Consider the following 25,951-nt stretch of genomic DNA (forward strand, 5'->3'; position numbering starts at 1 on the left):
AATAATGAGAATAAAGTACTTTGTAAATTGGAAAGACACATTTAAAAGCTGCAAATTAGGATTGCCAAGAGGAAGCACCAAGGGCAGTGAGCCTGTGAATGAGGGAAACATTTCCAGGTAGTTTTCAGGTTCTATTTCTATTTCTGACTCCACTTTTCTACTTTTCTCCATCACTGTTTTTCTCTAGAAATTTCAATTTTCTCTGCTTTTCTCTCCTTTCTTTAGGGATTGCCTGCTGGATTTCCCTATATGCTGCAGAGACTCTCCCCACCTGCCCTTTCTCCTGTAAATGTGACAGCCAAAGCTTGGAAGTGGATTGCAGTGGCTTGGGGCTCTCCACAGTGCCTCCAGACGTGCCTGCTGCTACCCGTACCCTTTTACTCTTGAACAACAAGTTGAACATTCTTCCTAGTTGGGTTTTCTCCAATCTGTCAAGCCTTCAGAGGCTGGATCTGTCCAACAATTTCCTGGACCAGCTGCCTCATGCTGTATTTGGGGACCTGGTGAACCTAACTGAACTCCAACTTCGCAATAACAGCATAAGGACCCTGGACAGGGACCTCCTGCAGCACGCACCCCTCCTTCGACACCTGGACCTGTCCATCAATGGCTTGGCGCAACTGCCCCCTGGTGTCTTTGATGGACTCCTGGCACTACGTTCTCTCTCGCTCCGGTCCAACCGCTTGCAAAACCTCGATCGGGTGACATTTGAACCCCTTGTGAGCCTGCAGTTGCTTCAGGTTGGGGACAATCCCTGGGAATGTGACTGTAACTTGCGAGAGTTCAAGCACTGGATGGAATGGTTCTCCTATCGTGGTAAGCAGAGCTGTTTTTAGGGTACAGCAAATCAGGACTCACTTCACAGTCTCCAGCTCCCCTCTCGTGAACTAGGTTCAGTTACTCAGGAAAGCAGCCATCAGGGAGGAGGTGGTTTTGCCAGCTGGTGCTAAAAAAGATCTAAGGCTCATCTCTATACAATCAGCCTCTCTTACCTCCCCACCCCCTTGTCCGCCTCCCCAGCCATACATCAGCGAGACAAAGGAGTAGGACTGCCCTTCTGCCTTTCTCCCTTACCCATTTGAGGCTGCTGTTTTGTTACTTTTATTCCTCCTGAAGGTTTCCCCTGAAGTTCATTTTAACCTGACTTTACCTATACAAGAATGTTTGTCAGAGGTGGAGGTAGGAAGCTGAGTACAGAGGCAGCTTAGTGTGTAGAAAGATCTTTTCTGGCTCTTTGAAATTGAGGTTTCCAGGGAGGGGAAGTGACTTGACCAAGAACACAGCTAGTTAGAGGCAGTGTAATCTTTTCTCCATACTTTATGGAAACATACCAAAACAATTGTCCTCTTTGGGGGAGAAGTGAGGAAATGACCTGTAAGAGTTATGGGGGAGAAGGATATTTTTGTCCAGGGAGGTAATGCAAGTAAAAGAGATAAAATTATGGTGGAATGCAGAAGGGAGGCAAAGAAGGATAATCTGCCTCTACCTTATAAACAATTCCATCAGTTTTCAGCTATCCAAAACAACAGGAAAAAAGGGATTTAAATGCCATTGCTAACAGTTGCAGCCTTCTTTCTCAACATAACTTTATATCAGATCCATAATAAGGAATGAAATGGTTTGAATTTTATCTCCTTTTCATCCCTTTACCATATTTTGAGTTTAGAGGAAGGAAATGGAAGGAAAAACCAATCCTTCCCAAAGAAAGTTCTAACATGTTACAAAATGATCTAAAAGAAAGGGGAAATAAGTTCCTGCTACCAGTGAAATCACATATGCAGATTCTATCTATATTTTAATAATCAGGAAACTTGTTCAGGCCTACCTTGGACTAGAATCTTGAACTACATAACCACTCACAGAAGCTATAATGGAGTTCACACCAGAAATTGGAGAAAGAATGGTGTCTATTGTTTAAGACAACATTAGCAGCTGGGCTCAGGGAGGGAGTGCCCAGGACACATGTATTTGGTGGAAGCAAGTATAGATTTTTCAAATCTAGGATTTGACTGGAAGTAAGAAGAGTTTTGGAAAATGTTAACATCACAGAATCTGAGAGTCTCAAAAGCCCCAGCAGCCATCTTGTCCAAACAATACACAAAAAGAATTTCCACCATCACATCTTTCATAAATGGTTGTCCAGCTTTACTTGAAGACCTTCAAAGACAGCCCCTTTCACAATGGGTCAGCCCTTTTGCACCTTCTTGTTTGCTCCTGTTCTGTCCTCTTGGGCCAAATATAACAAATCTGGTTCCTCTTTTCCCTGTCTTATTTACTTGAACACAGCAATCATGCCCTTCCCCAACCTCACCCACTCTAGCCTTTCTTTTCCTGACTAAACTGATACAAGGATCAGTTGAATGAATTTGGCCTATGGAGAACAAAACTGCTCCAGACAAAGTTTGATAAGAGCAGATTTAGAGGAACTATCACCTACCTGTTCTTAAAGTTATAGCCTTCTTCATGTAGTCCAAGATCAAACTGGCTTTTTGGCTGTCACATCCCATTGCTAACTTATATTGACATTTAAATCCACTAAAATTCCCAGATCTTTTCAGTACTATTGTTATCTTTGCAAACCTTCTTCATCTTATATTTGTGAAATTGATTTTTTGTACCCATGCCTAGGTCTCTACATTATCTCTATGGAATTATATTTTATATTGAATTAGAGTTAACCAGTGCCTCTGTGTATCTATCAAGATCCTTTTGGAGCCTGATTTTGTCATCCATTGTAATTGCCATCCCATCCAGCTTTAGATCATCTCTCATGGAGTATTCAGACAGATATTCTCACTACCCACACTGTCCTCTACCCACCTAATTTATAGCCTTTGAATGTCTTTATAATCATCATCCTGCCTTTGACATAGGCTGGCTGAGTTACCTTGGACAAATCAATTAACCTTATAATGCCTCAGACAATTAAGACTAAATTGTAGAACAGCTAAGGATCTACATGCATAGAGGGAATTTCCTTAGTGAAATCCAGAGGGCTTGGTTCCAGTCTCCCTTCCTGTCCCAAGCCAAAAAACCTCACCATCGATGATGATATCCACAGCTATCTAATAAAATGGTACTTCTCCCATTTGGAAGCAACCATTCTAAGCAAAATCAGAAATACTTTAGTGGAGTCACAAGAATAAATTTGGGTAAGGGGAAGGAAACTAAGCTAGAAAGCTCCTTTCTTGTTCTCAAATCCTCAGGAAGCGTTAGTGTGCAGAAAATGTCATTATTTAGTGACTCTTTCCTTTTACTTCAGCAGGTATTTCCTGACAGATGAGATCACTGCAAGGAGAATAGTGCCCAGGAGGTCAAAGGCAAAAATTAAGCCAAAAATAGATGAGCAGTGGGAAAAAGGGCATCAGCAAAAGCAAAGTCTTTGAAAAAGAGATGACAAAGGAGGAAGTGCCCACCTGACTTTTTCTATCAGGGAAGATTCGGGTGGGAATTTCATTCATTCAAGTAGTATTTATTAAGCCTCTACCTTATGTGCAGTCTAGTGCGAGGTGCCCAACCCAAGCTGACTCTCAAAATGACTTTCTCAACATGTCTGGATTAACCCGTTTTCTCTTCCCAAGATGATTCTTCTAGGGCTGCTACAGTGCTGCTACAACTGTATCAGCAGTTGTATCTCTTGGATCTCTCACTCTGGGGACTTCAGAGCAGGGAGTGGGGTTTCTTGGGCATGGAAAGCTGAGCACCCAATTCTCTTCTCTCCCTTTGGCACAGGGGGACGCCTAGACCAGCTGGCCTGTACGATGCCCAAAGAACTGAGAGGGAAAGACATGCGAATGGTTCCCATGGAGATGTTCAACTATTGCTCTCAGCTGGGGGAGAGCAGCTCAGCCGGCTTGGAAGTGTCGGGGCCTCCCTGTACCAAGGCCAGCCTGGACCCTGTTAAACCCAAGCCCGGGGCTGAGCCAGAACCGGAGCCCAGCACAGCCTGCCCCCAGAAACAGCGGTATCGGCCGGTCAGCGTCCGTCGGGCCATCGGGACTGTCATCATTGCCGGTGTGGTCTGTGGCATTGTCTGTATCATGATGGTTGTGGCTGCTGCCTATGGATGCATTTACGCCTCCCTCATGGCCAAGTACCACCGGGAGCTGAAGAAGCGCCAGCCGCTGATGGGTGACCCGGAGGGGGAGCAGGAGGATCAGAAGCAGATCTCCTCTGTGGCATGAGACTTCCCCACCCCATCTGGCCTCAGGAGGAAGGGCTGGGAAAGAAAGCCAGGGACTTTTAGCAAGCCCCTGTCACAGGCAGCTCTCCGGCACCCCTTCCTCTCCGCCCTGAGATTCTGTGGTTCGGTTCCCCTCTCAGTCTGATCACAGAACACTGCTCGCCTCAGTCCCACCTTCCTCCTCCACCCTTCCAGGCAGAGACCAAACAAGAAGCCTTGGGATTTCTCTGGAAACTCTCCCGGCTTGCTCCCTCGTCAGAAGTTTGTGGGTATTTCCCAAAGGTTCTGGCTGATTAAGAAGACCAGATCCAGGCAGAGGGGAAGCTTCTGGTGAAGAAGGGAGGCCATGGGGTTTTTATCTTCCTCTCACTCTTCCGGGTGAAGCCATGGCTGTGATTCTCCCAGCATTTTTTCTCGAAGATGCTGGAGGAATGGAGTCATGGGAACTGGGGTCAGAGGAAACTTTCTGCTAATCCTTCTTGTAGGGCTGCAGAGATAAAACTGATTCCATCTTTAGGCTCTGGTACAGCCACAGGAACACACCTACCCTACTCTTATGAATACGACAATGAGTCTATACCTATTTCTTATGCTGCAAATGTAGTTATGACCCTTAAATCTGGTCACCATCTTCAAACATTCCCTCCCCTCACTGCCTCTGAATTCACAAAGACAAATTCACGTACTCATAGCAATATCAACAGAACTGTATTGATTTAGGAGTCTCCACACAGGACAGATTCATGCATACACATTCACACAGAGACAGACACCCGGAATCTTCCTATAGCTGAGATGTCACTTCCCCACAACAGATAGTCAGCTGTTCAACTGTAGAATCCCTGCTTACTGCAGCCTTCTACAGCCAATGGGGGAGAGAAACCCAAATCCAACAGCACAAGGATTCTTTTGCTATATCTGCTAAAGTGGGATAAAGTATTGTTTCTGGACCAGATTGCCTATCACCATGGTAACCAGCTCGAACCTAGCGTGTTGGATATTCTGGGGACACCTGCCCCAGGGCTTCAAAGCTGTAGTACTTGTGGCTGGTGCAATACTAGGAACTCAGACTCACATCCCAGAATACTTATTCAGTTCAGAGCCCACATGGAGCAGCGCTGCTAGGTCACAGTTAGGACACTCACTTCTGCATATGGCAACCCAGTTTTCCCTCTAGAGCCTGAATTCTGAGGAGGGAAACTAGTCTGGATCATCCTTGGACAATGCTGTTTGGCCTGGGGAACACCCTTTTGGTGGTGGTGGGGAAGCAGGGGCATGGACCTGGGAGAGTGAGTGTCTGGCAGAGAGAATAATGTTCCTCCCGGAAACTCACTGCCAGCCAGAGTGCCCCAGGGGATATTCCCCTTCCGATCCCTTCTGGTGCTTGGAGATGGGTGCATTCCTATTCCAGGCATAGGTAAGCATGGATCCACTGGGAAATCCGTCTGCTTGGTCCTGTTCCCCAGAGTCTTTAATTACAACTAAACTGAGGACCAGAATCTGAGCCAGGAACCTACAGATTTGGATTCTAAATGTAGCCAATAGTAATGGGATAAATAAGATATATGTCATACTAAGAGGTGTGAGTAGAGTTGGAATGGAAGAGGAGGGTTGTGGAGGAATTGTGGGAACCCTAATATTTCTCCCTGGTTTTCCTCCTCTCCTTTCTTCTTCTTCCTTCTCATCATGCATTTGATGGCAAGTAATGTTTTTCATCATGCCCTGGGAATACCTTGATCTAAGCTTTTTAGATCAGTGGTTTCCCAAGGAATATCTGAGGGGCTGGAAGGCACCCAACTGGTTTCTGGTTCTAATGGGGTGTCTTAGGAGAACAATAAAGGAAGAACTCCAGCTAAAGCACAGGCAAGAAGAGGGAGGGGAAGAGATGGAAGGGTAAGACTGGGCTGGTCCTGGCTGCCTTTTATCCACTCCCCCAACTCTGCATATGTAGACCATTGGGGGGAAAAAAGCAACGAGATGTAAGATGGGTATGGTGGAGAAGACATCTTTGAGAAGGTGCTTCTCCCAGTTAAGCTGGGGAGTGGATACCACTGGTATAAACTCAACAGGTCAACCCTTCACTTGGGTAGGTGGGCCTTCCCTCTTCTTCATGGGCTGGCAGTAGACCTGATTGTTGTTATTATTGTTTTTAATAGGGGTGCAGGGGTGGGGGAGGGGATTCAAAATGGTGGTGTCTTCAGCATAAGGCAGGAGATTTTTAAAGGCAAAATTATATTTCTTGTTTGTTGTTTCAGAAGAACAATAAAGACTGTATTTTCCTATAGCCTTCTTAGTGTCATTGGCTTGGGAGAGAATGTGGCATCTGGAAGGACTGAGTGACAGACATATAACACAGTCTCCTCCACCTTCTTCCTTTTCTTCCTTGATTTTTTTTCTGCTCCTTCACTTCCCCCAGGGCATTTAGGTGTAGTAACTAAGGTATACCATACCAAAACAGGAGACAAATGAATACCTAAAACCGTAAGGTTCACCATATTTCCAATTCTGGAGCACAACTAGGGTATTCAGTGTTTGTTGAGACTCTCAGGTTTTGTGTTCAGTAGAAGGAACCCAAAGACCAGAAACAATACAGTCCCTGCCTTCCAGCAGCTTACATTCTACTGGAGTGCTTAATGAAGAGTTCGGGCTTTAGAACAGGTAGCAGAGGCAAGTTGATGTGAACAGTTCCCAGGCTTGATAGAATTTGGGGGTGATAGCCTTGAAATATTTCTTTCTGGGCTTTCTAACTGGGCAAGTCACTTAACCCCAATTGCCTCAGGAAAAAAAAGGAAAAAAAAGAAAAAGAAATAGCTCTTTCCTCCTTTCTGCAAATACAAATGGTATTCTTGGGCTATGCAATGGGTTTCCTGGTGTGGATGTTGATTTAGGGACTGACAAAAATAGAGCTGGGAGGGCTAGAAAGCTCTCTGAATACTGAAATTTAATTGAATTTACCCTGGCAGTTAAGATCTGATAGATTCTTAGGACATTCATTTACTTAGGGTGTTTCTTTCCTCTGATAGGTTTGAGTTACTTTTAAGACAGGTCTAAATGTCCTTTAGGAAGGGATGCCTCAGGTCAAATTTTATTCTTCCTAGGGGGAGCCTGCAGACAAAAATGGATGCCATCTGATCCTGGAGGACTAGGGGAAAATCAGCAAGAAAAGGTGATTGTGGGACATATAAACATCTATAATTTTAGAGATTTACATTAGGGGCAGGCTTGCTGTGTTCTGGGTTCAACAAAGTGGAAGGAATTAGAATATAAGATGATGGAGGAACATGAGCCTTCCCAATTGGTAGATTATCCTGTTACCTGATTGAATAGTGCCTTTGGCTTAAGGGGCTGGGATTGGCCTCCAACTGTTTATATCTGGGCTGCCTTTACTGTCTCATGTCTTGTCCTTTTAAGTTTGTTTGTTTTTAGTTCCAGAAGGGCAACTTTCATATGAAAGCCCAGACTAGGGAAAATGAGCAAGGGACTACTTCACCAATGCCCTATTCCTAGAGGATTCTTCATGAACTGAGTAACCAGAACAATGATTATGGGACAGATTTTAACTCAATCCAGAGTTGAATTCCAGCGGTCCCATTTCTTAAAGCTAGGTTACCTACGAGTTCTTTGCTTTCCCTGCTCCTATTGTTTAGTGACGACTCTGGATGGCATCTTGCTCTGAGCTCTGCTGAAGAAGTAAAACTATTACTTCCCAGACATCCCACAAATCTACGTAAGTTGTACACAGTGAGCAGACCAGGCAGAAAGACAACCTCAGACTTGGCAGAGGATTGCTGCATGGGAGTGTGAGGAGCAAGAATCAGGGGCCAAATGTGGATAATTCCCAAGGTGTGTGCAGCTCATTTGCCTGTGGAGAATGACTCACATTTCTGTAGCACTTTCAAATTCCCAATTTCCTGACCCCAATTTCCTGATTTTCTTCTCATAACAACCCTCTAAAGGAGGTAATGTGAATATTACGACCTAGTGATGGAAGGCCACTTCAGAGGCTATTATCTCATGTCGCAGATAAGGAAACTGAGGTATAGAAAGATTAAGGGCATTGCCCAAGCTCACAAAACTAAGTGTCAAAGTTGAGACTCAAACTTGGGTCTTAGGTGCCAAGACCAGTGTTTTTTCTTTTGAACAACACTGTCAGAAGCCACAGTGTAGGATGCATGTGATAACACAATATATCTGTAGCTATTACACTCTGGACTTTGGAGTGATATCATTGTCTGGGGATCGGGTCATTCTGTGGAACTAGAGATCAGGGGACCTAGTGCCTTGAGAAATCACTTGGTCAAATCTTCCCATCCCTCTCAGCTTTTTACAGCTGAGGAGACCGGGACTCAGAGAAAGGGAAGAGATAGATTGAAAATAGATGTGCCTGAGCCCAGAAATTCCACCCAAAGCATGCCCCACTGTCCTTGATCTTGGAGCCCCCTCCCACCCCACACAGATCTGCTGCCCTTCCCATCCCTGAAATACTCTATAAACAAACAAAGCCAAAGGAACTAAGAAGGCCGAGATGGACTGGAAGATAGAATTTAAGAAGCAGGGGAAAAATAAGTTGAAAGAGCCCAGCACATGATCCTTCTCTTGTCACATCCAGGAACCCTAGAGTCAAGAGCAATTGTCTGCAGTGAGTCAGACCAGAGGGACCAGGGACACTGTTTCCATGGCAACCTCCCATGGCTCCCCTTCAGTTCTGCGTTATAAAGCATCACCAAATACTTGAAGAGCACAGGAGCCTGACCCTGGAGGACTGCCTCCTCTACACCCTTTCCTCCTCAGGCACCTCAGAAGACAAAGGGGAGTTAGGGCAGCCTCTAGGGCAATGGTGCTTGGAGGTCCAATTCTGTCCTGGGATCCAGGTGAGCTCATTGTGTGATGGCTTAGGGGAAGGACAGGTTAGGGACAGTACCAAGACACTGAATCAACCTTCCAATCCTCTGTAGTGCTGTGCCATCCCATCCTTTCTTTATGTCTCAGGATAGACAGCAGCCCAAGATTATGACTCATGAGAAGAAGTGCTTCTAGGGCTTCTGGCATCTCATTTTTAGGTTCAGATGATTTAATCTTTCTCTATTCCCTTAACTCACAACTCTGAATGTGCTCAGGACTATAGGAATGACTCTCAAGTCTCCTTCATACTGAACCCCTCCAGCTTGGCCATGCAGGCTGGCTAATCCTTCGCCTCTCCTGACCTATCCCCTACAGATACCTCTGCTTTAGGAAGGTGAGCCAACTTCACTGTGACACACAAATTCTTGGAAAGTCTCTATTTCCACTCTCTTCAACCAATGTCTCTGAAAGGTCCTGGAGTTAAGAGCACTCTATGAAATCAGAGAAGGTGAGGCTGCTGGGATAACCTTAGCATATCACTTCTACAGTTAGTAAAGAATAGTAGAGAGAGAACCACAAACGCTGGAGGGTTGTAGGGGGTAATTTTACTTCCTTTCCCAGGATTTAGGCCACAGATCAGCTACAACCTTCAGGTAGCAAGACCCTCATCTTCCTATTGAGCTCTCCTAAGGCCTAAAGTATTTCCTTAGAAACTTGTTTTAATGTGAAACAGCAGGTGGAACAGGTGGAAGGAACTAGAATGTAAAATGATAGAGGAAGATGAGGAGCCCTTTGCACCCCTAACTAAAGATTGATAGATTCCGGCTACCTGATTAAATAGTGCCTTCAGTTTACAGGGCTGGGATTGGCCTCCAACCGTTTATGTCTGGGCTGCCTTTGCTGTCTCACATATTGCCCTTTTTAGTTTGTTTCTAGTTCCAGAAGAACAACTCTTCCTTACAGAGGAACTGTCAGCTCAAACAGTTCAGAAATAAGGCAGGGTAGCTATTAGTTAATGGGTGTAGAATAGACAGGGCAGTAGGCTGGGGCTCAGGACACAGGATTTTCAAGTACTGATTCTATTACCAACCAACCGTGTAATTGTGGCCATTACTTGGCCCTCATGGGCTTTGATTTCCTTCTCCTGAGAAACAAGAGAGCTGGGTTGAATAATGGGCAGAACCCTTCTGACTGCAAGGATTCTCTGGTTCTGGAAACAATTAATCACCTCTATTCAGACCTAGATGGAAGCAGCTCAAGGACTTGAACCCACAAGCCCTGGGAATAGCAAGACCCAGGCCACCATTATTACTCCAAGCCTAGCCTTTCAGTTAACTCTCATAGAGACAAGACCTGGCAGTTTGGCAGGGGCTAAGGCCCTGCCTTCTCAGCAGCCCCAGCAACCGAAGACCCAGAAACGACAGTATTTACCACCCAAATCCTTGCCAAACAGTTTGACATCAGGCACAGATGTGGTTTTTATTAATGGAAATAACATCACAGCAAGTGCTTTGCCATTGAACCCTAAGGACCAAGGAGCCTTTCCTTTTGACTTACAGCTACAAACTTTTCCTCTCCTCTCTCTTTTCCCCTACTTAGAATGTGAGCTCCTTGAGACAAGGGGCTATCTTGTTTTTATTTTCAAAATTTGTATCTCTAATACTTAGCAGAAAAATTCAACATTGCTGTTGTTCAGTTGTGTTCAACTCTTTGTGACCCCATTTGGGGTTCTCTTGGCAAGAGTACTGGAGTGGTTTGCCATTTCCTTCTCTGGCTCATTTTACAGATGAGGAAACTGAGGCAGACGGGGTGAAGTGACTTGCTTAAGGGTCACACAGCTAGTAAGTATCTGAGGCTGAATTTGGACTCCAGAAGTTGAGTTTGACTTCAGGCCCAGCCCTCTATCCATTGTAGCTTCATCTAACTGCACCACAATAGAAAATGTTACGTGCTTAATAAATGCTTTTTTATTTATTTATTTTCCCTGTCTCAAAGAGCCTCTCATTAGATAACTAAAAAAGGAGAAAGAAAAATGATTTGCAGCCAGGTTGTCAGGCAAAGAGTTGGGAATCGAGGCCCAGTATCCTGGTTCCCAATACTATGCTCTAACAGAATTCTGCAGAGATATCCGTAGTATTCTCCTGACACAAGTCTAAGACTGGATGGAGCAGGGGGTTAGGAGAAGAATTTTGAGGAAATACCATCAAGTACCATATGGAAATTTCAGTCCCTTGCATTAAGGAGCCTGGTGACTTTTCTCACATTAGAAACTGCAGTCAGAAAATGTAGACCCAGTGGACTCTTCCCAGCTCCCTTGTATACAAAGCCCCTCTCCCCCTCTCCCTCACTTTGTTGAGCTTAGCTCTTGCCCTTCTAGACCTCATGAAGGCAGCTCCTACCTGCAGCAATGGCTGTTTTCTTGTCCACAGTCACAGCCACAGCTGTGCTCACTGTCACGGATCCTGGGGAAAGACAAAACCATTTCTTGGTCAAGATCTCAGCAACCGAGATGGAGGAAAAAGGGTTAAGAGAGTTTTTGCTACTTTCCCCCATTCCCTTTTGTGTTTCGGTGATGAATATAAATGCAATGCTCAAGTTTGGGATCTAAAACCCTTATTGGGACAATATGGGATGGTTTGGGGAACACTGAGTTTTCATTTTTTTACAAGGCAATGACTTGCCAATAAGTGTTAAGTGTCTTAGGCCAAATTTAAATTTAGGTCCTCCTGACTCCAGGACTGGGACTCTCCACCTAGCTACACCTGAGCATCGAGGTTTTTAAATTCAAAGTATTCACATCCTCCTTGATCATCCCTGTAGTTCAATAGAGCAACATCTTAGGTTTCTTGATGTCATCCTTTCTCTGCATAGGGCCTGCCTGATTGCTGGCTCCATTCCAGGGACTAGTAAATTGCCCTTTAAAATCAAGTGCAAGTGTTATATAATGCTGTCCTAACTGTAGGAAGAAATCAGATCTGATCTCTCTTGACAGGTTCATGTCTTAACAGCCCTAAAGAAGGTTGTGCAGAATTCTACACTGGTGATTCCTTAATGAATGTTTATTAGTGAAAATGATGGCCATGACTACCAAGCCTGACTTGAAGCTTAATGCCATAGCTCTCTACTAGCCTAGTAGAGAGGAATAGGGACTTTTTGTGTTTTTCTCCCTAATGTTTGTTTATTATTAAGCTGTGAGTTGCTAAGGAAGCAGAAATTAAGGCATAACTTTGAGCTCTCCATTGCCACAGAAAACACAGAAAATTATCTGTGTGTGGATCAGCCGTTGTCTTCATCAGGCATTACAGAGCAATTCATAATCTCAATGTCAAATCTCAATATGATGAACTCCAAGATTCTTTTGTTGTATGGAAATTTTATTGCATCAATTTTTGCCTGAAACAAACAGGTTCAAATTATCGATTGTTATAGGCTTAATATGATTTTTAGGATGTGGCCCATAGGAAGTTTGGAGTGCTATTTTACTACATTTGTGGTATATCTCGACTATTGTCCATTGTACCACCTAATGAGGAGGCAATAGAAGGTGGGATCAGGAAGTCCAGGGTTCATATTCTGTCCTTGGCATTTACTAGTTGTGTAAGACAAATAAGTCAAGTCATTTAACTTCTCTGAGATTCCAATTTCTTCATCTATAAAGTGAGAATAATGATAGCTGTAGAATTTACTTTATAGGATTATAGGGCTCAAAAAAGCATATGAAGCTTTCTGAAAACTTTAATGTGGCATAAACATGTCAATGTTAATATACTGTAATGAGTTAGAGACTGCTTTGTAATCTAAAACATTGTGATTCTAGGAGCTCCCAGTTAAGACCTCTGCCCAGGACGCTGGTATTGATGGAGAGTTCATTCCATAGTAATTGCAAAGGTCAGCTTCCCCAAAGTGGTGCCTTTGAAATCTGGTGGCATGTGCCTGGAGTTCCGTAGACTGCTCTACACATCAAACTACATGTGGGACATTGCCATTTAGGAAATGCTAAGAGAAAAGGATAAGAAATTCCCAGAAAAATGCTATCTAAGGATCTTAGGGAGCCTAGGTCCTTTTTCTAGGATCCATCATTTTTCAGGTATCAAAGGTGTGTAAGTGACCATCGAAACATTGATGTACTTGATGCTGCTTCACGGCTAACACTTTCTGGGTGAAAGGGACAAGGAGTGAGGAGGGAGACTAAAAGATCTGCTGGTGTCCACAAGACCCTTCCAGGGCCCGGGCCATTTGGCCTAATATGGCTATTTGCATCGACAGCAAAAGATAGTGCAATGAGGGTAGAATCCCTTTTCCCCACCTCCACTCCCAGCAAAGAGCAATGGTTTAGATGTGGAAAAGCGTCAGGGGATGTTTCTTACATCCCTGGGGCCACGCCCCCCAGAGAAGTTTTTCTTTTGAGTGTGGACATCTTTCTCCCTTCTGGATTTCAATCCAATTCAATAACCATTTGGGTATCTGGGTAAGTGTACACCAATTTTGATCTGGAAGAGGCTCTAATGGCTATCTAGTCATGTTCTCTCATTTTACAGATAGAGAAACTGAGGCTTGAAAAGCAACTTGCCCAGAGTTACAAAGGTAAAAAATGATGAGTCAGGATCTGTGCCTTGAACCCAGCTCTCTTTCCATTGTCCCAGAGTGATCCTGTGTGTGCCCGAGTAAGTAGAAATGCAGATCCCTGGGTGAAGAGAGAGCTGATTTCTTCTTCTCAGCTTTGCCATTCCCCATTGGCCCATTTTTTGGGTTGCCAGGCTCCCTCTCTTTTCCTTGCTGCTCAATTCCCCACCCACCTGCCCTCCTACCTCAATGCCACAAAAAGCTTCCCAGGCAGTCAGCAGGCAGAGTCCTGGTGACAAGGCGCAGGTGGAGAGCTGGTTTCAGGGACAGCATCTGGGGTGGAGTGGAGGAGTAAGGGGAACTTCTGGGTGACACTAATTTGAATCACCTTTTCCTAATAATGCCTTCACAATGCTGTAGGAGACTGTCCCAGGGGGTCAGGAGCAGACCTTCTGCTTGTCACTCACGAGAATATCACCAAGAATACTTGGAGGTCGTTGGGAAAGAGTTCTCAGTTCCTATCCTTAATTTTTTTTTCTTTTTTCCCCCTGAGGCATTTGGGGCTAAGTGACTTGCCCAGGGTCACACAGCCAGGCAGTATTAAGGGTCTGAGGCCAGATTTGAATTCAGGTCCTCCTGACTCCAGGGCTGGTGCTCTATCCACTGCACCACTTATTTGACCTCTTAGACTTAATTTTGATGGGTAGAGCAGGGCAAAGGGAAGGAGGATTGAGACTTAGGCACAGAACATCTGGAGGCAGAAGAGATTTGGGATAGACAGAAGCAAGGGGCTCATGTGGGGACCACACTGGTACAAAGTAGTTCTAGACCTACTTTTCCTAACCTTTCGAATGCATTTCTTTGATACACAATTCCAACCTTCTCCTTAAGCCAACATTTTTATTTAGAAAACATTTTTTTAAGTGAGATTGAGAAATTTTTTGCTGTCTCAGATTCCTGAGTTAGCCCATTTGACAACCTGGAGCCTTTCTGAGGCTAGGTCTCTTCAATGTATTGTTTCCTGGAGCATTTTGCATTTGGCCATCCCTTTGGGTAACTTGAAAAGTAACTCGGTGAAAGTGATGAGTAGGAGGAAAGACCCTAACTAAGGTGCATCAAGTTTTTGTCTGACTTTGTTCCTGACTTTGACAGTGAGTGTAAAATTTCTTTTATTCATCCACTGATATAAAATTGGATGCAAAAGCTTTTTCTTCTTTCAGCTAATTCTATCTCTCTTCCCTCAATCTTACCCTCTGCCTCCCCCCCTTTAGTACTGATTCCTAATTGCCTTTTTCTTCATTCCAACAACATCTCGATCATCTGTGATTAATGGGGAGCTAAAGAGAGAGAAGGAGAAGGAGAAGAAAAAAGAAAAGGAGAAGAAAAAGAAGGAAAAGGAGAAGGAGAAAACAAGAAAGAGGAAGAGGAGGGGAGGAGGAGGAGGAGAAGGAGGAGGAGAAGGAGGAAGAAGAAGAAGAAGAAGAAGAGAAGAAGAAGAAGAAGAAGAAGAAGAAGAAGAAGAAGAAGAAGAAGAAGAAAGAGGAGGAGGAGGAGGAGGAGGAAGAGGAGAAGAAGAAGAAGAAGAAGGAGAAGGAGAAGGAGAAGGAGAAGGAGAAGGAGAAGGAGAAGGAGAAGGAAAAGGAAGAAGAGGAGGAAAAGGAGGAGGAGGAGGAGAAGGAGAAGGAGAAGGAGAAGAAGAAGAAGAAGAAGAAGAAAGAGAGAAAGAGAGGAAGAAAGAAGAAGAAGAAGGAGAAGGAGAAGAAAGAGGAAGAGAAAAATCTCACATAGGTGAAATATTCTCACTGCTGGTAATTTTTAAGGAGTCCTCAGAAAAAGCTCAGCCCTATTAAGCAGCTATGTGACCTTAATTTCCCTCTATAGATTCAATTTCCTTATGTATAATAGAAAAAGATTAGAATTGATCTTTGAAGTTTCTTTCAACTTTAATTGTGGGAATTCTTTGATTTTAGTCATTTCTCCAGGCTAAGGGGGGCACTAGTGGTCTACTGGCTGGCAAAACTGCCCTACTCCTGACATATGAAGAACCCGCCTTTATGAAGAACCAACTCTGTCTCTGACAATAGGATTTTCTGAGATCCTTATATTCCTTAGGGTAGGTAGTTCACTTACCAATTAGACTAACAGGATCATATTTTCAGGGTTGGTAGAGATCACTGAATTTAACATAATGTTTTCCAATGAGAAAACTGGGGTTATCAAACTAGCCTAGGAAACTAAGGTTTTGGAGCTCATTAGTTGCAGAGCTGGGACTAAGATCCAAGTGTCCTAACTCACAGTCTCTTTGATCTTTCTACTAAGATCTCTGGCTTTCCAATGACCTCTTTAGGAATCAGCAGGATGGTGCTGTGGAAAAAATTCTTGATTTGAAGAACTGGCTTCAGATCTTGGCTCTACCCCATATTGACTAAGTAATCTTGGGCAATTAATTTATTCAGCCTCCCTGAGCTTTTTCTTCTATAAAATGAGGAAGTTAGACTAATTGACTTCTAAGTTTTTTTTTTTTTCCATTTCTAAATCTTTGATCCTATGATCTAGGGGAGCACAATTATCTGTTCTCATTTTATGATAGCTAGTTGGAGCAATGTTTATATAGCACACCAGGTCTGAAATCAGCAGACTCATCTTCCTGAGTTCAAATCTGGCTTCAAGACACTTCCCAGCTGTGTGACTCCGGGCAAGTCACTTTCTTAACTTTATTTGCTTCAGTTTCCTCATTTGTACAATGAGCAGAAGGAAGAAATGGCAAACCACTCCAGTTTCTTTGCCAAGAAAAACTCCAAGAACCAGACATGGCTGATATGATTTAACAGTAACAAATAATAAAAGATACATGCTACAGAATTGAATAATCTGCTCTAACTCACAAAGTATCAAAAGGGGAGTTGAGAAGAAGACCCAAGAGTGCTGGATGATTTTCACTTAGAGTTTAACTTTCTTAACTTTTGCATTGAGTAAGAAAGAAGAAAGAAATCCCTCAGCCACATCTCTAACATCGGTGATAGGATTTGAGTTACCTGCTTCCCCTCCAAAAGGGACGCTGAAGACAAAGGAATCTTCTGGTTGCTCAGCAGCCTGCCGGTACCAAAGGGGGAAGTGGTCCATGGTGAAGATGCTTGATTTGTCTTCTAGGGTCAGGAACTTCCTGCAATGAAGAGAGACTTAGCATGTTTTCAGAAGTCTGTGAGACTCTCATTAGTTGACATCTGTTATGTGCCAGAAACCCTACTAAATTCTGAGAGTGCAAAGAAAGGCAAATTGTTCCCCTACTTTCCCCCTCCCAAATAGTTCTTGCTCTCAGGTTGTTCATTATCTAATGAGGAAGATAACATGCAAATGATATACAAAATAAATTAAGAATAATCTCAAAGAAAAGAGAAAGATTTCTTGATAAAGGTAAGGCACTTGCTGAGACTTGAAGAAAACAGTTCATTATAACAATCTTTTCATATCTTTTTTAATTTTTATCTTTTTTATTGTTCTATTTTTATCCTTAAATGCCCATAGGATGAATTGACTTAATTGGGTCTCATTGGGGTCTTCTAATGAATTTTTGTTAAGATTCTTTAGAGTAAAAATTTTAAATTGGAAAGCTTAGAATCTAAAATCTGGAAACAGAACAACTTTAGATTCCAGATGCTATCTGAATAAGAATCCCCTCTGCAATAATCCTGATAAGTGGTCATCTAGTCTCTAATTAAAGACCTCCAGTGATGAAAAATCCACTGTCTCCTGAGCAGACAGTGCAACTTTTAGACAATGATTTCCCTTATACACAGCTGAAATCTTTCTCTTTCAGAATTCTACTCACTATTTTACCCTTTGAGGCAAAGCAGAACAAACTAATTCCTATTTCAAATAACCCTTCATATATTTAAAGATAATATCACGTTTCCCATTTTCTTTGGGTTGAACAATTGCCAGCTTTTAAAAACTTTTTCACAGGGCATGGTTTCTAGTTCTCATATTTCATACATGGATTGGTCAAAGAAAGTTGGGATAGAATTGTCTGATTTTGATATTACATATTCAATGCTATTAGAGAAGAACACTGAAAATGATAAATTCAAATAGTGATTAATTAAAAAAAAACTATTCTCTCTCTTTCTCCCATCTGTTTTATCTATCTCTGCTTATCTCATCAGATACTGTGCTAGTGATATCTCTACCACATTCTATTCTATTCTAATGATAGCAAAGAAGGCTAACCTAATAGCCTTGTACAGAGATAAAGGGAGGCTGACATGACATTAAAAAAAAAAGTCTATGAATACTCCACTAATCTACCATATCTCATATGGATATATGAGAGCTTATGCTTAACTCACATAGTAGAAAGGGCCCAGGTTTTTTCAGAAATAGCTTAGTTGAATAGTTAGTTTAAAATTGAGATTTTATTCTTTCTTGTAACAGCAATGGTGGCAAAAAAAAATTGACAATACCAAGAATTTCTGCACCTCCCTTTATTGCATCTATAAATCCCAGGCAGTTTTCCAGCCTAACCTCTGTTATTCAGGGAGTTTTCAATGCCCTCCCTGGTTGGATTAGAGATAGAAAGAAATCCAGGATAAAGCACTTCACCACTTTAGCTTCTATATCCATAAAATGAAAGGACTTGGATTAAATGATGTATAAGATCTCTCCTGTTCTCAAATCTTAGGATCTATCACTATGAGTCAGATGGAAGGAAGGGCTAGAGATAGGGGAAAGAGAGCCTTAGGGTTGGAGCAGTTATCACCAAATTAATCAATTTTCTTGGGGATTGAGTTTAGGGACTATACTGATTCTTGGTCTAGAGAAACCAGTTGTTGACTTTCTGAACTCATTTTCAAAAATGGAATAGTGAGGTAACAGCCCACTCTCAGGAGAATGCGCCAGAAGTTCTCATTCCATTATTCATCCCCTTTCTTTCCAATTAGGCTACAGGGAGCCTGTCTACTGGTTATCATCTTTCACCAAGATAGAGGGAAGAAGTGAGGTTGTGAGTGTGTTTCTCTAAAGCTGGTTATCTAGGATTCATCAGTTCTGCTAAGAGAGAATGAGTTCTGTCTTTGGGGTCTTAGTATAATCTTGGCAATGGAGCCTCAGAGCTAATGGACCCTAATTTAAAAAGTCAAACAGGGTGGGTATATTGTTAAGAATTAAGGAAAAGAGTGGCAAATGGACCTAACGGCCCCCTTCCCACTCTTTCCCTATGATACAATTCATGGGTCTTTGGTTTCTGATGCAAAGACACCAGGTGGTGCTGTTTTCCACAGCACTCTTACAATTTGGCTTGGACTTTCCCGTTGCCATGACAACAGCATGGCAGGCCACTGGGACAGGAGCATTATTAAATCTTCAAGCCATTTGGAGGACAGTGATCCTTAAGCCCACGACATGTTTCACCGATGAGGGATTCTGGGATCCTTTAAAGGTTTACTAGACCAGAGAAAGAACTCCTCAACCTCCAAATATATCTTAGGAGAAAGGGGCTTAAAGGAAAAATTTCCAGAAAGCTCATATCATAGGATTTGGCAGAAATTTCCTCTTCCAGGGCTTGGGAATAGTTCATAATAATGAAGTAGATGACCTTGACCTACATCTTTGGTGGCCATATTTTCCAAATCAAAAACTGGGACACATAGTCTAATATTAAAGTCTTTTTTCATTTTTGGTTATTTTGTTTAGAACATCAACAGGACATATGGTTGTTATTTGTCCCTTAAGCACAGCCCTCAGCTTCTTAAAGCATAGCTTGTCACTTTGAAGAAAACACACTTAGACCCAAAATGGAAAATCTCTTTAATGTTTCCATAAAGTAGATGATCTTCCTCATTCCTTTTTCTCCTTGTCACTGCCACCTCCCAGGATTGTCTGTGGTATGATTCTTAAGCTTTCATTCATTCTCCTGGCCGTGCTCTTCTCATCCTGATCTGAATCAAAGTCTACTTTTCGTTATCACCACTACTTAATCTAGGAATGAAGTCAAGGTCTCTTCTGTAGGAAACCTCTGAAGTCTGAGGTTGGTTAACGTAGCTCACCTGTTAGATACTTTTTCAGGGCTCACAAATAAGCTGCTTCTCATGAGGCCGGCTCGAGTGCCCAGGAAGGCCATGTCCACTACATCGTCTGATTTGCTGAGGAAGAGACCCAGGGAAGGAAAAAGGTTAACTCTTCAAATTGGGACAAAATTTTTGCTGTTGCTTCCTAGGTTTATGAGAGTGGCCAGGAAAAAAAAAAATGGTACAGGCGTGAATGCTTTTCTGGGTCTTTTCTTTTTTCCTCTTTGTCCTCAAATGTGACTTCTGGGAAGTCTATTTAGGGAAGATTCATTCCCATCAAGTTGCCATTGCAAACCACTCACTGAAAGTGCCACTTCAGGCAGATACAGGTTTTCCCATGAAATTCCTTCCCTTCCTTGTTTAATCTGATTTCTAGAGCAGTGACTCTCTGTATTTCCTTTCATAGCTTACTCTTCACATACTGCTCACTTGGCGCCTGAAGATTTGAGACTTGAAGGATAGTGATTAAGAGAATTCATTGAGGAATACTCTATTCCAGCTCTTAAGGGAATGAAAAAATGAAGAGGCAATGACTTTGGGACATATGTAGAAGAAGTTTTGATGGTCTTTGACCAAAATGTAAAAAAAGGAAAATTTTAATTTTTTCTCACATTGCCACAACAATCCCTGTAGGGAAGAAGTATGGTGCCAGGTTTGAGAGCCACTATTTCCAATTTTAATCAACATTCTTTCTTGACTAGAGCCAAATATTGTTTAGATTTTGCCAACCTCTTTCGGGATCTAAACTGATGCATCCAAGTAAATCAACATCCAAGATGCTGTCTTTAAGAATCTGTTACCACTAGAACCCTACATGTTTAGGATGTTTAGGACTGTTTCAAAGGTGATATTGCCATAGCATGAAATCGTGAAGATGCTGGTAATTGAACTTCTTGTAAGGCTAATAACATGGCCCATTTCTTACCCTTGGGACAAGAGGATGCTCTTTAGTCAATTTTATGGGGAAGGCTGTTCAATGTGAAGAAGCCCCATATATTATCATCTGCAGTAATGAGGTGTATTAAAATCCACCAGCTTGAAAACTGGGGAAAGTAATACAGAGTGAACCAGGAGGGATTCTCTACTCTCCTATTTTCTATATTCAGCCATCTGTCTATCTGCTTTAATCTCTCTGTCTCTCTCTCTGTGTCTCTGTGGGTCTCTCCCTCCCTTTCTGTTTGTCTATCTGTCTGTCTCTCTCTGTCTCCTTCTCTCTCTCTCTCTCTCTCTCTCTCTCTCTCTCTCTCTCTCTCTCTCTCTCTCTTTCACACACACACACACACACACACACACACACACACACACACCCCCCTGATAACCATTCTCCTTTTTTTTTTTTTTTTTTTTTGCAAACACCATCTTTAGATCTTACTCTTCTGGTCAAAATGATCAAATTTTTCTGAGGAAACCCAGAATGCCACGGTGTGACAAAGACCATAGTTACAACTTATTGAAGAGAGACCCTTCATATTTGTTAGAAAACAGTTCTATAGAATGCTTAGATTTACTTTTCTGGAGTCCTGTGACCAACTGATTGAGGAGTGACACAGAGACCCAGTCCATATCTTTTATCACTTCCAGATAGAATCATTCCAAAGAAGAGTTGGACATGTGGTACATGGGGGAGGGCAATGTACACTTTTTATATTGTTAAAGGATATGAATGATTATTCCTGAGAACTTTGGCCAAGAAATCCTAGAAAATTGCTCAACCTGCAATATGGAGGAAATTTCCACACCCTACTGTCCTTATCATTAATCATGATGGGGACAAACTAGGAAATATGAGTAATTTTCTGAGTAACTAGTTGAGTAGGAGGCCCTGATCTAAGGCATACTAGGTTGGGAAAGCCTGAAATATCCCCTAGTTCTTGCTTGGGTTTTCACATCCCTTCTCAGGACATACTCAGATATGTTAAGGGCCAAAGCTGTCCAGTAGGCTTCCATTGGAGCAGTCACCACAGCATCAAACAGGACCTCTTGCACCAGTTCCTCATCACCTACAGTAAGGAAAATCACTATTTTACAAAGTAAAAGGAGACTCTGTTCTCTGTTCTCATCCACTATCTTGCCCATCCTCCCTACCCCGCCCACCCTGCCCAGTCATAGATACTTTTGCTCTTTCAGAGGTTTTTCTTTAATTTAGAAAGACCAGAATGGCTAGGTTAGGCTAGAATAGTCTCAATTCTACTTTACTAGAATAGAATAAAATAGAATAGAAAATCTTTAGATTATTAAGTCAAACATAGTCATTTTCTCCAGGTAGGTGCAGAACTTTGCCCAAGATTATGCAGTAAACCACTAGCAGAAAAGAGATGGCAAACCAGGATTTCTGAGACCCATTCCAATGAACTTTTCATATAGTATATCTCACAGTGTTGTGTTGATCAGGATATCCCTAATCAATCAATGTCCCCCCCCTGCTCATTTGATGAAATGACAGATAGAGGAGGTAACAGATTTAGTAAGGCATTAATGTCTTAAAGGAAGAACAGATAAAATCTTAATCCTTTATGAAATACTTATTTCTTCCTTGATAGAATTAGCACCGCTAGTCATTGACTGGTTGAAGATTGTCCAGGCCCTATATGACTTTTAAAAAGCTAACTTGCCAACCGTAGAGAATACAAATTCCTCAAAGCTGCTTTGTGTAGAGTAGATACAGAAAACAGCTTTGAGGAACGGGACCCATGGCCATCTAAGGAGAGCTACCTATGGAGAAAGAACCCTCTCATTTTTGCCTTTCCCTTGGTGACATCTTTATCAGAGAGCAACAGGTAAGGAGAGAAGCACTTGTTCCCTAAATGTATACTTTGTTACTAGGGTATTTCATGTATGTTATCATTTTTTCTCAATGTTACTATGTTTATTTGTTGGAATGTTCACCATAGGTTTATGTATATGTGCATGTGTGTGTGGTCTTTTGTAAACAGTCAGACACGAAGCATTTATTAAGTGCCTACTATATGCCAGAAACTTAGCTAAGGATACGAAGAAAGGCAAGAGATGGTTTCTGCCTTCCTAGACTCACAGTCTAATGGAGAAGACAGCCAAACAAGTATATACAAACAAACGACATACTGTATAAATAGAAAATAATTGAGAAACTATTGTTCTTATTAGACCATCTTGGTAAGTATCTTTGTTCTGAGCCAATTTTGTCTATTGGCTGACTATTATCACTACCGGGGGACTCATGATCTATAGTTTAAAAGTGTTGACTCATAGAATACTTTGAATCTGGGGTAGTAATTAGCCTTCTGAGGACACAATTTACAAAGATGAATAAGAGGCCATGTGGGTCTAAATATGATTTCCTAAAACTATCTTCTTGGGAAGGAAGTCTTCTGTGAAAGGAAGGAGCTAGTATGGAATATGGAATTTGCAGCTGCTCAAGAAATTGGGGGAGGTGCTGCTGCTGCTTTTGAGGGTGACATAAAGACCTAATGCTGCTTTTGTTTTTCAGCAGATGATTTTGTTTTCTACTTTATTGGGAAAATGGAGACCTGTTCCCTATTCCAAGCAAGTCCCTCTATATCTTCATGGGTTTTCTCCTCCTTTATTGCTCTCTCTAAGGAAGAAGGGTTCCTTTTCCTTGCCAATGACGAAGTTCCTTGTCCTTATTTGTACATTTAATCCTAACTCCTTTTATCCCCATCTTATCTTTTTTATTTTATTTTTTTATTTATTATTATTTTTTTTTTAGGTTTGAATCTATTTATTTATTTATTTTAATTATAACTTTTTATTGACAGAACCCATGCCTGGGCAATTTTTTACAACATTATCCCTTGCACTCACTTCTGTTCTGATTTTTCCCCTTCCTTCTTCCCTCCCCTCTCCCAGATGACAAGCAGTCCTATACATGTTAAATATGTCACAGTATGTCCTAGGTACAATATATGTGTGCAGAACCGAACAGTTCTCTTGTTGCACAGGAAGAATTGGATTCAGAAGGTATAAATAACCCGTATCCCCTCTTATCTCAAGGAATTCAGTTTTATCATTTCATTTCTTACTTATTTCTCCACTCTATACAATTTAGTTATTAAGTCTAAAAGGCCTTCTCTTAATTATCATCCTGCATGATCTCTCTGTAACTTTTCCTTTTTTTGTTTTTTCTCCTCTGTAACTTTTGATCCTGTTGACCACTCACTTCTCCTGGATACTTTTTTTTTTCAGTTCAATTCTATATTATTTCTTTTTCTATCTTTCTGATTATTCCTTCTTAATCTCCTTTGCCAGATCACCATTTATTCTCAATCCCTACATATGGGCATCCTCTCAAGGTTCTATCCCTGACATTTTCTCTTCCTTATATACTCTCCCTTATACACCTCATCATCGCTAATGGGCTTAATTAATCATCACTGTCAATTATTTCCATATCTATAATGTGGTACAAATTATGTGGGACACGCAATAATTCTGATATTGTTTAAATGGTTCTTTATCTGTGCTTCTAAACTCCAGTGACTGCCTGTTATCTTTAGGACCAAATATAAATTCCTTTTTTTGGCATTTGAAATCCTTCACAATGTGGTTCCAGCCTATCTTTCCTGCCTTATTATCCATCACTCCCTTTCATGCATACACACAGTCCAGCTAAATTGGTTCTCACAAATGACATTCCATCTCCATCTCTGCCTTTGAAATGATTCTCCTCTGTATCTGGAATGCAATCCCTTCTCATCTGGAACTCTTTATTCTCCTACAAGACTCAAACCACATGATACTCTTTTTATGAAGTCTTTCCTGATCCCCACAGCTTCTAGTTCCTTCCCTTGTCCCTCACTGCCCCCCCCATCTCCCAATTATTTTGTGTTCATTTTGTATATAGACCCATACTGGCAGTGTGACCTTCAGCAAGACGCTAACCTTTTATTTAGAGGTCTAGGCAACTCTCTAAGACGATAAGTTGCAGAGAAAGTGTCAAAATGAATTAGTAGAAGAAATTTCCTCATCTGAAAATTCTCTATAACAAGAAAATTGCAGGTTCAATCTATATTCCTATGGTGTGTGTGTGTGTGTGTGTGTGTGTGTGTGTGTGTATGTATGTACACACCTTTCCTCAAGTAGAATGTAAGCTCCTTCAGGGCAGAAACTAATTGTTTTTTCTTTCTTTGCACCTCCAGCACCTAGCCCAGTGCCTGGAACATAGTAGATGTTTAATATGTTAATTGAATAACTTCTGTGAACATTGGTTTTCTTAATTGTAAAAGGTACAGAAATAATGCTTTTTTTTTTTTTGTGACTTAGCATGTGAGAAAAGTACTTTATAAATTGTTAAATGCTACAGAAAAGTGAGGGATTACTATTCTCTGGTTTCAGTATGATTCTTAACACTCACATTCCAGGTCAGGCTCTTTGTTAGTCAGATACTGGACCATAGCATCCATCTGGCTGAGTTTCCGATGAGCTGGATCAATATCTGTGATGCAGTAAATCCTGTAATATAAGAAAATGGGACTTACTCAGAGAAATTCCATCTTCTCCTTTTTCCTTGTATAGCCCCATAGTTTTCACCAGTCTCACTAATAAAATATTTTCTACTTACCACTCATTGGCCAGAGTCAGATCTGGTTGTAATAAGTCATGCAGTCCTGAAATGAGAATTCACACTTATTATAAGAAAAGGGAAAAGAAAGAAGGGAAGGAAAATGAATTGTTTTGTGAAAATAATTCCATTGACCCACATACTGATTCAAGGAACATTTATTAAACATCTATTACAAGATTCAAGACATTGTGCTAGTCAGTGGAGATTCAAAAAGAAAAAAAGGCAGTTTCTTTCTTCATCTTTCATCTAGTATGATAGAGGATGCTAATAAACATGTATGCAGAAAAGTAGAATTTGAAGTAGGGAGTGATGAGGACAAAGGAGACATCTGGATAAAATGTTCCAGGAAAATCTGAAGAGGAACAATATATATATATATACATACATATATATATGTATATATATACATATATATATATATGTTGCTGTAGATTTTAGTAAAAGTATAATGATGATGACAACAACAATAATAGTTTCAAACTTGACTTTGGAAGTCACACTGAGTAAATAAGTTTTTATAAAAGTGCATCTTATATACACTAAGCCCTAGGGATAAAAAGACAAATGTGAAGTTGTCCTGTCCTCGTGGAATTTACATTCTAATGTAACCTAATGTAAGATTACATTGAATTAACTGACAAAGGCAATATCTACAAATAAGGTGATCTTCTTTAAGCAAGAAATCCTGAACATAAAGTTATGAAGGAGACAGCTGTGGTTTAATTAAGAGATATGCCAGCT

The 25,951-nt window shown here is 41.6% G+C and overlaps 2 protein-coding genes across 2 annotated transcripts in view; one reads left to right on the forward strand and one right to left on the reverse strand.

The window, feature by feature from the left end:
* Window positions 1-6,467, forward strand: part of LRTM2 (leucine rich repeats and transmembrane domains 2) — a 20,402-nt gene extending 13,935 nt beyond the window's left edge. Inside the window, exons 4-5 of the mRNA XM_052001083.1 lie at window positions 226-816; window positions 3,733-6,467. Coding sequence (XP_051857043.1) covers window positions 226-816; window positions 3,733-4,184 — 1,043 coding nt within the window. The 3' untranslated portion in view covers window positions 4,185-6,467. The remainder of the gene's footprint in view (window positions 1-225; window positions 817-3,732) is intronic.
* Window positions 1-25,951, reverse strand: part of CACNA2D4 (calcium voltage-gated channel auxiliary subunit alpha2delta 4) — a 160,362-nt gene that overhangs the window by 79,668 nt on the left and 54,743 nt on the right. Inside the window, exons 20-25 of the mRNA XM_051962435.1 lie at window positions 25,208-25,253; window positions 25,001-25,098; window positions 21,557-21,650; window positions 19,630-19,725; window positions 16,624-16,751; window positions 11,425-11,487 (exon numbers count right to left, since the gene is read on the reverse strand). Coding sequence (XP_051818395.1) covers window positions 11,425-11,487; window positions 16,624-16,751; window positions 19,630-19,725; window positions 21,557-21,650; window positions 25,001-25,098; window positions 25,208-25,253 — 525 coding nt within the window. The remainder of the gene's footprint in view (window positions 1-11,424; window positions 11,488-16,623; window positions 16,752-19,629; window positions 19,726-21,556; window positions 21,651-25,000; window positions 25,099-25,207; window positions 25,254-25,951) is intronic.

The sequence above is a fragment of the Antechinus flavipes genome, chromosome 5, assembly GCF_016432865.1.
Source record: "Antechinus flavipes isolate AdamAnt ecotype Samford, QLD, Australia chromosome 5, AdamAnt_v2, whole genome shotgun sequence".
Lineage (NCBI taxonomy): Eukaryota > Metazoa > Chordata > Mammalia > Dasyuromorphia > Dasyuridae > Antechinus > Antechinus flavipes.